At 40.3% G+C, this 13,424-nt stretch overlaps 1 protein-coding gene across 5 annotated transcripts in view; it reads right to left on the bottom strand.

Moving 5' to 3' along the window:
• Positions 1–13,424, bottom strand: part of Wwp1 (WW domain containing E3 ubiquitin protein ligase 1) — a 90,925-nt gene that overhangs the window by 26,805 nt on the left and 50,696 nt on the right. For all 5 annotated transcript variants that reach the window (XM_076924103.1, XM_076924106.1, XM_076924105.1 and 2 more), the window contains 7 exons: positions 8,142–8,237; positions 6,172–6,346; positions 1,738–1,792; positions 1,572–1,656; positions 1,329–1,457; positions 211–286; positions 41–112 (listed from right to left, as the gene is read on the bottom strand). In XM_076924103.1, the coding sequence (XP_076780218.1) occupies positions 41–112; positions 211–286; positions 1,329–1,457; positions 1,572–1,656; positions 1,738–1,792; positions 6,172–6,346; positions 8,142–8,237 (688 nt within the window). The remainder of the gene's footprint in view (positions 1–40; positions 113–210; positions 287–1,328; positions 1,458–1,571; positions 1,657–1,737; positions 1,793–6,171; positions 6,347–8,141; positions 8,238–13,424) is intronic.

Below are 13,424 nucleotides of genomic sequence, written 5' to 3'. Positions count from 1 at the left end.
AGACAAAAGTACGGCTTCATTCTGGTAATATCTTCCTTACCTGTTGGAAGGAATCTTCAAATAATGTCTGTCGGGACACATTGATCTTTACATGACTGGGTAGTGCATTAGACTAAAAACAAAAACATTGTATCATGTAAGCCACAGTGTATATATTATATAATGATCTGACTATTGATTATAAATGAGATTTATTTACCACTGTAGTACCTGGCACAAGTAACGGAAGTGAGCAAGCTTCCACCTAAAGCTGCGTTCATAAGCAATCTGTGGACCACCTTTAGTTCTAAAAAGAAACAAAACACATACAAGTATAATATTCAGTTAAATCAGAGTGTACTATATCATTATATGACTAAGAAACGTTATTTGCTGGCAATAAGTACAGGTCTGTTTGCTAGGACAATGGTGGCCTGAGTCATGAAGGTTGCCACAGCAATGGTACATGTGTACAAAGGGAGACCACAATTTGGGATAGGTTTATCAATAAGCCTTTAGTTTACTCATTCCTGAGGTCTACTACAGGCTCCTTAAAGGAAAATTTGATAATACCTAAGGCTAAGGAAGTCAGAGATTCTAGATAAGGAAACCTTGGGCTGGGGATGAGGGGTCTGTCCTTTGTATTAAACCTGATCTGGACAAAGATAAAGCAAGGCAAAATTAAATTCTTTGGAGTGAGTTATATGCAGATCATGTGACTTAACTGGACAATGAGACAAGAGGCAGCTACAAGACGCAGCTCAGAATGCTTGTACTGCCTAGAAAGAGTCTTAACAGATGTGAATAAAGCATTTCCATGCCAGAGTGAACACAAAATGCTGTCCTCTGTTGTCATATTCAGGAGAGTTCGTTCATCCTAGAACATTTACTAGATGCTTAACAGGGACCTGACCTTCTTCTAGACAATGAAAGCTTTATTTGCTAATAACATGGAGAAAGTGACAGTTGTGTGTAACATATGCACTAATGAGCAATCAAACTATATATTGTTTATTTTTTAGAGAATAAACGGCTCATCATTTCTTAGAGAAAAAAAAGGCCTTGTTAAAGAAAAAAATAAACAGCAAAATAATAATAATCTCTTTTAAAGGTTATTAAAAGATAAAAAATGAGCTAACACATTTGGCACATATATGGTATTGTTATATAAAATTTATATATATATAAAATCTGTTATGGAATAATATAGAGCAAAAAGAGTTAAAGTTGGGTGTTACCTGTGTGTGTTTTCTTGAACAAAAGCTATCTTGTTTCTAAATCTGGGGCTACATTCAAGACTAAACTTGTCTTCACTAAATAACAGTTTTAAAGTTCAGACTTCCACTTACACCGATGACTTCCCATTGCGAGGATCTTTGAATGTTGTTGTTCTTGTATTATGATCAACAAAGTACCTAACACCTTCCCGGGTGTACCTAATTTCCCAGCCTTCTGGCAGGGGTTCTTCATTTGGTAAGCTAAAAGATAAAAGTCACAATCATAAGGTGAGTATGTTTTAGGTACTTACAGCCCACTGATTCTATCCATATATCTATCCTGCAAGATGAATTAAGACTGTAGTACACACATACCCTTGAGTTCTTGGATCTTCCCACTGGGTTGTTTTTGTATTATGATTCACAAAGTAAACTCTGTCTGTCGAATCCACTCTTTTTTCTAAAACAAAATATGACATTTAATAACAATTTGATACCTCTATACCTCATACATATTTTTATCAATGTCATATCAGCTTACCCCAGCCTGGTGGTAAGGGTCCATATGGATCATTTTCTGCAGCTAACATTGAAGCCTGGTTAAAAAAGAGGTTGGGGAGAGAAATAAGATAACATTTTTAGCCATAAATATGTTAATATACTGAGCAATTTAACAGTCATATCTTAGAAATTTTTTGAAAAATATATGGCAAATATGAATACAGCAATTTTAAGAAACAAAGTTCCAAAAATATTATGAAGTAAAAGCAGGCATCAGCTAATATAGTTATTAATGATTTATAATAAATGATTTAGAAATAATGTGCTAATATTGTTTAATTTCCTGATCCTTCTAAGGAGTAAGAAGAGATAGGTGAAGAGTATATAGAGAATTATACCATGCTCAAAAATAGAAAACTATTATAGTAATAACTATTATGCAAAATAATTATTCAATGGTAATAAACATATATCTTGATAAATATTTGATATTACTGTCACAGACAGTGCTAACTGTACTCATTATCCATCTTTATCTTGTTTCTCTTGATAATCAAACCACTAAAACCACTAGTTTTGTTTGGAGTACCAATGAGTTCATGTGGAATACTGCACTGAATCTAGATTTGTAAAGTATAAAGTGATCAATTCTGGCCAATGAGATAGAAGCAGAAGGTCCTGATGAGGGTATTCTTTGCTAAGCATGTACAGCAGCTGGCTAAGTACAGGGCTTTCTATAGGAAAGCTCCCCCTTTCAGTTTACCCTTCCCTTTCATGGCAGAGACTCTGGAAATAAGACCAAGGGCAGCAGCTCTTTAAGTTCAAAATACCTGGCAAGATGCATGCCAACAGAAGGTGCAGGTAAGGGGCATGCCAACAGAAGGTGCAGGTAAGATGCATGCCAACAGAAGGTGCAGGTAAGGGGCATGCCAACAGAAGGTGCAGGTAAGATGCATGCCAACAGAAGGTACAGGTAAGGGGCATGCCAACAGAAGGTGCAGGTAAGGGGCATGCCAACAGAAGGTGCAGGTAAGGGGCATGCCAACAGAAGGTGCAGATAAGGGGCATGCCAACAGAAGGTGCAGGTAAGATGCATGCCAACAGAAGGTGCAGGTAAGGGGCATGACAACAGAAGGTGCAGGTAAGGGGCATGCCAACAGAAGGTGCAGGTAAGATGCATGCCAACAGAAGGTGCAGGTAAGGGGCATGCCAACAGAAGGTGCAGGTAAGATGCATGCCAACAGAAGGTGCAGGTAAGGGGCATGCCAACAGAAGGTGCAGGTAAGGGGCATGACAACAGAAGGTGCAGGTAAGGGGCATGCCAACAGAAGGTGCAGGTAAGATGCATGACAACAGAAGGTGCAGGTAAGGGGCATGCCAACAGAAGGTGCAGGTAAGGGGCATGCCAACAGAAGGTGCAGGTAAGGGGCATGACAACAGAAGGTGCAGGTAAGGGGCATGCCAACAGAAGGTGCAGGTAAGGGGCATGACAACAGAAGGTGCAGATAAGGGGCATGCCAACAGAAGGTGCAGGTAAGATGCATGCCAACAGAAGGTGCAGGTAAGATGCATGCCAACAGAAGGTGCAGGTAAGGGGCATGCCAACAGAAGGTGCAGGTAAGGGGCATGCCAACAGAAGGTGCAGGTAAGGGGCATGCCAACAGAAGGTGCAGGTAAGGGGCATGCCAACAGAAGGTGCAGGTAAGGGGCATGCCAACAGAAGGTGCAGGTAAGGGGCATGCCAACAGAAGATGCAGGTAAGGGGCATGACAACAGAAGGTGCAGGTAAGGGGCATGCCAACAGAAGGTGCAGGTAAGGGGCATGCCAACAGAAGGTGCAGGTAAGGGGCATGCCAACAGAAGGTGCAGGTAAGGGGCATGCCAACAGAAGGTGTAGGTAAGGGGCATGCCAACAGAAGGTGCAGGTAAGGGGCATGCCAACAGAAGGTGCAGGTAAGGGGCATGCCAACAGAAGGTGCAGGTAAGGGGCATGCCAACAGAAGGTGCAGGTAAGGGGCATGCCAACAGAAGGTGCAGGTAAGGGGCATGCCAACAGAAGGTGTAGGTAAGGGGCATGCCAACAGAAGGTGCAGGTAAGGGGCATGCCAACAGAAGGTGTAGGTAAGGGGCATGACAACAGAAGGTGCAGGTAAGGGGCATGACAACAGAAGGTGCAGGTAAGGGGCATGACAACAGAAGGTGTAGGTAAGGGGCATGACAACAGAAGGTGCAGGTAAGGGGCATGCCAACAGAAGGTGCAGGTAAGGGGCATGCCAACAGAAGGTGCAGGTAAGGGGCATGCCAACAGAAGGTGCAGATAAGGGGCATGCCAACAGAAGGTGCAGGTAAGATGCATGCCAACAGAAGGTGCAGGTAAGATGCATGCCAACAGAAGGTGCAGGTAAGGGGCATGCCAACAGAAGGTGCAGGTAAGGGGCATGACAACAGAAGGTGCAGGTAAGGGGCATGCCAACAGAAGGTGTAGGTAAGGGGCATGCCAACAGAAGGTGCAGGTAAGGGGCATGCCAACAGAAGGTGTAGGTAAGGGGCATGACAACAGAAGGTGCAGGTAAGGGGCATGCCAACAGAAGGTGCAGGTAAGGGGCATGCCAACAGAAGGTGCAGGTAAGGGGCATGACAACAGAAGGTGCAGGTAAGGGGCATGATAACAGAAGGTGCAGGTAAGGGGCATGCCAACAGAAGGTGTAGGTAAGGGGCATGCCAACAGAAGGTGTAGGTAAGGGGCATGACAACAGAAGGTGCAGGTAAGGGGCATGCCAACAGAAGGTGCAGGTAAGGGGCATGATAACAGAAGGTGCAGGTAAGGGGCATGCCAACAGAAGGTGTAGGTAAGGGGCATGCCAACAGAAGGTGTAGGTAAGGGGCATGCCAACAGAAGGTGCAGGTAAGGGGCATGCCAACAGAAGGTGCAGGTAAGGGGCATGATAACAGAAGGTGTAGGTAAGGGGCATGCCAACAGAAGGTGTAGGTAAGGGGCATGCCAACAGAAGGTGTAGGTAAGGGGCATGATAACAGAAGGTGTAGGTAAGGGGCATGCCAACAGAAGGTGTAGGTAAGGGGCATGCCAACAGAAGGTGTAGGTAAGGGGCATGCCAACAGAAGGTGCAGGTAAGGGGCATGCCAACAGAAGGTGCAGGTAAGGGGCATGACAACAGAAGGTGCAGGTAAGGGGCATGCCAACAGAAGGTGCAGGTAAGGGGCATGATAACAGAAGGTGCAGGTAAGGGGCATGCCAACAGAAGGTGCAGGTAAGGGGCATGATAACAGAAGGTGCAGGTAAGGGGCATGCCAACAGAAGGTGTAGGTAAGGGGCATGCCAACAGAAGGTGTAGGTAAGGGGCATGACAACAGAAGGTGCAGGTAAGGGGCATGCCAACAGAAGGTGCAGGTAAGGGCCATGCCAACAGAAGGTGTAGGTAAGGGGCATGCCAACAGAAGGTGCAGGTAAGGGGCATGCCAACAGAAGGTGTAGGTAAGGGGCATGACAACAGAAGGTGCAGGTAAGATCCAGGTAAGAGGATGTCCTAAAAGACAGAACTCAGCTGCTTGATGGCACTATAAACTAGATAATGATTAATTCTTATCCCATCCCTGGGATTCTATTGGTAACTAAACTTGCATCCATCTAAGAGGATAGCAGAAAGTGTTTTGACACATACCCAATACCTAATTTTTTCTTGTTTCCAAATTTTCATGTACACAAAGTCCTACACAGCACAAAAGAAATCCCATAGTACAAACTTTCTTATTTACTGTATACAGGATGAGCATCCAAATCTAAAATCTAAAATATTCCAAAGCCCCAAAATTTCAGGAATGCTTATTTATGCAAACTACAAATAATATTAAAGATTACCAAAATAAAATGAAGCAAGCAAACAAACCTTTGATATGTAGTTTATATATTTTAGAAAGCTACCAAAAGAAAAAGATGACATTAATGTAGTGGGAAATTCCTGCAAATTGGGAGGAGCTAAGGTGCGAAGAGTAAGGACAGATGTAGGCGGCACCATGGATGACCACGCGTGTACTGGGAGCAGTCCTGGGTAACAACTTATATCTATGTTAGTTAATTGGGAAACACCTCTAATTGTGTGAGCATCTTGTTTATTGAGCATTACCAAACATATAAAGCCTTTGTTAAATCATTAAGTCTTAGAGTCTTATTTTATACTGAGTACTGCGTGGATGGCGGGATGGTCTGGGCTCAGCCCAACCTTGAGGAGACAGTGTGAAAGATTGGCAGAGCCATCTCCCATGCTGGAGTCTCATGGGTGGCAGGGCCAGTGTCTCTGGCGGAGCCGAGCAGTGGCTGTACACAGCGGCTCCCGTGGTCACAGGCCTAGGCTAGTCAGGAACATAGTGGCTGATTAAGAAAAGCCAGATTGAATGCAGCCGTCATAAACATTTCACTCAACACATTAACATTAACACCATCTAATTTGCTAATTACCGAATAGAGGTATCGTTGGTTGAATTGTTGCATAGCTCCCTGCAATTGATTCCGCTGAGACTGCCACTGTTCAAAATTTCGAACAGATTCCATGGTAGGTCGCTGCCAGGTTGTTGTTCTGGTGTTATGATCCACATAATAAACTCTTCCACGGTCATCAACTCTTCTTTCCCAACTACAATAAATAAGCAATAAAAAAGAAGTAATGAATTATCTCCTGATAACTATGCCATCAAATCTGGTTATTTCTTATTGTTCAACAGAGCATATGTAGTATGAAGCATTTATCTTTCCTAAACTACCTTACTCTTCTATCACAGACTTATACCTTGTTTCTTCTTGAGAAACAGCTTTCAGACATGTCTAGAAGAAACATTCACCGTTTCAGTTTCATTTCCCAGTACCATGTGTGTCATTCCTCCATGCCATTCTTTTAACTTCAGAAGGTCGGATGTCCTGTTCTGCATCTCTTAATAAGAATTCTACTCAGGCTCCATATTCTGTTCATTAGTTGTAATTTTTCAACACCTGGGCTCTATTAAGCCAGTTTTTGACATTAACTTTATACTATGACTATCTAAGAATCTTTTCAAGAATCAATTCGAAATTCTTCCAAAGTTATTATTAAAAATATAATAAGTTTCAACAAATAATATGTGTGATTCTCCATAAATAATGACGTACATTATTAGATTTCATGAGATTTAAGGTATGTAAGCGGTATTAAGATCTACAAACTTTGTTACACGTAAGCTCATATGATATTATATCAAAAATTATAGTTTTAAATAAGCAAAAACATACTAAATAAAGTTCCTGATATTATTCAGAGTCAATGATAAACTGATTCCTTTGATTTTTAAAATAATTTTTTACATACTGCCATCAACAGCGAGTTGATTATACTATTGAATTCAAGTCAAACACTCTCCTATGCTTGGAATATATTTCCTTCAGCTTTTGACGCTTGAACCCTTGGCTCTTCAGATGACTGTGAAAATTATTGAAGAAAGAGCTCAACATTTATTCCTATGGTATTGAGAACTTATCACTGGAAAGCGTAAATGTGGTATTTCTGTTTTCTTTTTTTTTTATTGGATATTTTATTTACATTTCAGTTGCCATCCCCTTTTCCCATTCCCCCCCCCCATAGAAAACCCCTATCCCATGCCCCCTTTTCCTTTTTGCTTTTATACACTTTTTAAAAATGTTAATCAAAGGCTTTATAAGTTTGGTAATGCTCAATCAGAGGTGTAACCTAATATCCAACCTAGATATATCAACTATCTTTGACTGGTGGAGACACGTGAACAACTGCCTCCATATCCCCCCTCTCTTTCTCTCTCTTTCTCTCTCTCATCACCTAGCTTCTCCTCTCCTTTTTCTCCTCCTCTCCTTACTCCTTCTCTTTCTCTCGGTAGCCCTCCCACCTTAGCTCCTCCTACATATCACCCTTCCTGTTAAAAAAAAACTTTTCTCTCAAAATACAATTAGAGCATAATTATGCCAATTTGTACCAGTGAGGTACAAGATAGACCTAATACCCAGTCCATCATTTTGTTGACATACCAAAACCTCTGTCATCTCTCCTAACTAAAACACTTAGTTCTGAACCTGGCTTTTTTCTTGGCTTTAGAATGAAAACCATCCACTCAAATCTTTTCTCTCAAAGTAGATAGCCAGGATTGGCTATGACACTATAGGTCTTCAACCCCGTCAGAAACCCAGAATGACTGACTGGTATTTCAATATAGCATATCCTAAGGCTCGTTTTAAATAAGCAGGTGCTCTATGTTATAGTCATGCATTTTATCCAAAGATAACTATAATATAAAGTTTATTTCACCAGAACCATTATCCAAGAATTATAAAGAGATTTTAAAATCATTATTCATGGTAGTATACCAAATAAATTTAAAACTTACACACAACAAAAATATAACTAAAGACACATAAGAATGCTGCATTACCCTGGAGGCAAAGGTTGTGGTCTTTCCCATGTAGTAGTTCTAGTATTATGATCCACATAATAGGTTCTACCATGAGGATCTTTTCTCTGTTCCCACCTGCAATAAAAGTACAAAAATAGAAATAAAAAACAAAAGATTAAAATGTTCTAGAATCAGGAACATTACAAGCAGGCTTTACTTAACAAAGTCCACACATACATAATAAACAAACACACACACGAAAACTATCTAAAGGTATTTTGATTTCTTAATTATTGCTTATTTACAGCAGAAATGGAAACTAAATAATTATAGTTAAGAAAGCATAGAATAGTTAAATAGTTACATTTTTTAATCACCAATTTACACTCTTCCAAATTACCAGAAAAATAAAGCAATCAAGAGTTAAGGGACTGTAGCATAGAACAACCATGAGTCACTAAGTGCTAATAAGCAATATCCAATTTGTCTTGATTTCAAAATTACACATCCAAAAGGTTCTTAGCATAAGCATCCTTGAAGACATGTGGTGGTACTGCTCCTGACAGTTCTGCCACTTTGTGCACACAGGGCCTTACTATGCACATCTTTTCCACTCTTCATTTTGGTAGTCCTTTGAATGAACATCAAAAATTTATCTTTTCCAAAAGTGTCTCAATCCCTCGTTTTCCCTACTTTGATTTGCTTTTATCAGTTCCCCATTTCATCTTCTCTATTTTTTCAATATGATACTTTTGGGGGGGGCAGGGGTTAAAAACATAAGCATCTTGTCATACAGATCTTTCACTTGCTTGGTTAGATTCACACCAAGGTATTTTATATTATTTGTGACTATTGTAAAGGGTGTCATTTCCCTAATTTCTTTCTCAGCCTGTTTATCTTTCGAGTAGAGGAAGGCTACAGAACACCAATGGCTTATGATCTAAGATCAAGAATTGACAAATGGGACCTCATAAAGTTACAAAGCTTCTGTAAGGCAAAGGACACTGTCAATAGGACAAAATGGCAACCAATAGATTGGGAAAAGATCTTTACCAATCCTACATCCGATAGAGGGCTAATATCCAAGATATACAAAGAACTCAAGAAATTATACTCCAGACAACCATATAACCCTATTGAAAAATGGGGTACAGAGCTAAACAAAGAATTCTCAACAGAGGAAACTTGAATGGCTGAGAAGCACCTTAAAAAATGCTCAACATCCTTAGTCATCAGGGAAATGCAAATCAAAACAACCCTGAGATTCCACCTCACACCAGTCAGAATGGCTAAGATAAAAAACTCAGGTGATAGTAGATGTTGGCAAGGATGTAGAGAAAGAGGTATACTTCTCCATTGTTGGTGGGGTTGCAAGATGGTGCAATCACTCTGGAAATCAGTCTGTGGGTTCCTCAGAAAATTGGACATAGCATTACCTGAGGATCCAGCTATACCACTCTGGGGCATATACCCAGAAGATGCTCCGACATATAACAAGGACATAAGCTCCACTAATATGTTCATAGCAGCCTTATTTATAATAGCCAGAAGCTGGAAAGAACCCAGATGTCCTTCAACAGAGGAATGGATACAAAAATGTGGTACCTTTACACAATGGAATATTATTCAGCTATTAAAAACAATGAATTAGAGAAATTCTTTTAGGCAAATGGATGGAACTAGAAAATATCATCCTGAGTGAGGTAACCCAATCACAAAAGAACACACATGGTATGCATTCACTGATAAGTGGATATTAGCCCAAAAGCTCATAATACCCAAGATACAACTCCTAGACTACATGAAGCTCATGAAGAAGGAAGACCAAAGTGTGGGTGCTTTGGTCCTTCTTAGAAGGAGTAACAAAATACACATGAGAGCAAATATGGAGACAAAGCATGGGACAGAAACTGAAGGAGGGGTCATCTGGAGACTGCTTCACCTATGTGCAGTCACCAAAGGCAGACACTGTTGTGGATGCCTGGAAGTGCATGCTGACAAGAGCCTGATATAGCTGTCTCCTTAGAGGTCTGTCAGAGCCTGACATATACAGAGGTGGATGCTCACAGGTAACCATTGAACTGATCATGGGGGTTCCCAATGGAGGAGTGAGAGAGAAGACTAAAGGAGCTGAAAGGGTTTGTGGCCCCATGGGGAGAGCAACAATACCAACCAACCAGAGATCCCAGTGTCTAAACCACCAGCCTGGGAGCACATAGGGCAAGACCCATGGCTCCAGCTGTATATGTAGAAGAGGATGGCATTGTTGGGTGATAGGTGGGAGAGGAAGTCCTTGGTCTAGTGAAGGCTGGATGTCCCAGTGTGGAGGAATTCATGGGTAGGGAGATGGGAGTAGGTAGGTGGGTATGGGCACATCCTCATAGAAGCAGGAGGGGGAGATGGGGTAGGGGGTTCCTGGGTGGGAGGGAAATGGGGAAATAGGATCACATGTGAAATATAAATAAAAAATCCAATCAAAAAGGAAAAAAATAACAAAAAAATATAAGCATCACCCTAATAGCTAACTTTAATAGTGCTTGTGAGAGTTAAACAGGGTGCTTAAAGAGAAAAGAAATTGACAGTCTTACCCAGCACTGGACCCTGCATGCTACAATATTGACCTGCCAGGCAAAATGTGCCCACTGGTCAGACAGTGGTTAGACTGGTTATGGGGTAATCAGTGTGATTGGACTTGAGGCTTGTTCCACTGGAGAGAATTCATGCCTGGTGCTATTTCCTGATCAAATGCCATAGCTAGGATAGTTATAGGCCCTAGGGGAGAAGTCATTGATGCTGTTTGTGAAAGGGTCGGGTTGTCTACTAACATTTATATTTACATGCATATGTTTGTGCTGTTCTCAACTTTGGTCACAGAAGCTTATTAATGCAGAGGTTAGTTGTTAAGGCAGAGCCTTCTAAGTGCTCAAAGTCCTCAGAATAAGTGACTGACTTCTATCCCTCCCCTCCCTCCCGCTAAGGCTCAAGGAACATTATGGAAGAGGCCATGGAAAGAATGTAGATCCAGAGATTGGAGAGGAGCTGTGAAATGTCCTCTGGACATGGCCTGGCTGTTGCACACATAAACTCAAGTGGCAAAGCTACCAGCTTAATAGCTGCACAAGATCAAGCCAGTTAAGACTTTAACACAGAATGCAAAGGAGTTTCCAAAGTCCCACCCCCAGTTGGGGAGCTACTAACAATTGATAGTAAACTGACAGTCACCTGTTGGGGGTACAAGAACTAATGGGTTCACTCTGCCCCCAAAAATGATGCCACACCTATGTGCTTATAAACAGCATTAACTGAGGTAAGCAGAGTAATAGGGAAAAAAAGGACATGAAGTCAGGAGCAAGCTGTATTGCAGGAATGGGGATAGCCGGAAGGAGGGATAGAAGATGATCAAGATGCATTACATGTATGCATACTATTGTTGAAGAATATATTAAAAATCCTAATGTTTCTGCATTTCCCCTTCATTTTCAATTTTGAAGTAAAACAAATTGAAAATGTAAACAGGACTCCAATTTAATTTAACTGATTCTCAGAAACCTTATATTATTGACTTACTGTCCCCTTCAACTGTATTCACATACTCAGACTGCACATAATAGTTATTTTCTAAGGCTAGGTTGTACCCATATACATATACTTAATACCATAAACAAAAATTCATTCAATAACTTACTTGTCACACCTAAGAGAACTAAGTCATAGAATACTCAAGAAATACCCATGAACAATAAAAATTCCCAAGTTTACACTTACACCAAAATCATAGAAGTTATTAAACCTATTAAAATTATCATAGCATACAATACTACACCAACATTTATGCTATTCTGTAGCTTCAAAAAAAAAAAAAAAACCATTCCTCTCAGAGCATATCTCTTAAGTGATATGAACTTTTAAATGTATTCTTTATTCTTTTAAAACTAGCTTTGACTTTTGTCAGAGTAATACACACTTTCAAATAGTGTGTAACCCTTCACGGTAGTTAAATAGACTCCCACAGACTGTGGGTCACACAGCTCAAACAGCATCTGCTGCTCCCATCACTTCATATTGTCATCCCCATGGCAACATTTTCAAACCATCTGTTCAGTTCTGGTATTTACCTCTTTTTGTTTTCTTATTAACATGCCTAGTACTTAATTTCAAGTAAAATATATTGACTTCTGACTGTGAAAAGTGAAGCCACAGGTCTCATTTCTGAATATTGAGCTCTGGATTATATATAAGTCCCTTCAGCACTTAAAATACATTTGCTTCCAGATTCTACTACTGATTCTGACAAGTCTGTTGTCATTATTATTAATATAAAACTTGCTTTTATTTGACTTTTAAAAAATCTCTAGGGGATGGAGAGAAGCTCAGCAGTTACAGGCACTCACTTGTCAAACCTGGGTTTGACTTCAGCACCCACACTCTAGTTCTGAAGCATCAATAACACTTACTTCAGTCCTCCACAGGCATGCAGTGCCTGTGGAACACAGATATACATGCAGGCAAAACAGTCATGTACGTAATACAAAAATAAATCTTTAAGAAAACAAAAAACCTTCATACTTAAGATTTGTTTTATGGCTGGGGACAGGAAGACACTCAATAGAATAAGACGTTCCCAATGAATAATTTAAAAATAGGTCTCTTCACTTACTTTCAGTTTTGGTAAGTCTTTTCTCTAAAGAAAATTTGCCTAACATATTTGTGAGTTTTCTTATTATTTTATTATAAATCTCTTCTTTTTTCTGTTACTTTATTAGACTCTAACTGATGTTTCAACTTGATTTGTACATTACAAATTTATCTTTTCACTGTACTTACCTGCAAATTTCTTTACCTTTACCAATTAAAGCTTTCACTGAGCTACTTTTCCAGGCCTTAAATTTATTGAGCATTCCTTTGGTTAGTACCTGGGTATGCATGTGACACCTACTCCTACCCTCTAACAATATTAAAATAGTCTCTTTTCTTTAGGCAAAGTTTTCTTTTTTAATTAATTTAAAAAATTTATTATTGTTATCATTACCCTGCGTGTATGTACACGCACAAGTATGAAAGCCACTACATGCACATAGAAGTCAGAACAGAATTTGTGGAAGTTTGTTCTCTCCTACTACATGAGTCCCACAGATGGCAGGCTGCCAGGCTTGGTGGCAGTTATCTCTTAAGTCCTAGTGTAGCACCTTCTACATTGAACGTTTTGTCTCTTTTCACATTACAAGGTTTTATGGATGATTAATGAGTAGAATTCTAAAACAGGACTAATGTGGTATAGTATTAATTGAGGGTTAATATAAACTGTATTGTGGCTTTGTTAAT

The sequence above is a fragment of the Arvicanthis niloticus genome, chromosome 25 (genome assembly GCF_011762505.2).
Source record: "Arvicanthis niloticus isolate mArvNil1 chromosome 25, mArvNil1.pat.X, whole genome shotgun sequence".
NCBI classification, from domain to species: Eukaryota; Metazoa; Chordata; class Mammalia; order Rodentia; family Muridae; genus Arvicanthis; species Arvicanthis niloticus.
The sequence above is the reverse complement of the archived record's forward strand: the minus strand, read 5'-3'. Positions and strand labels throughout refer to the sequence as shown.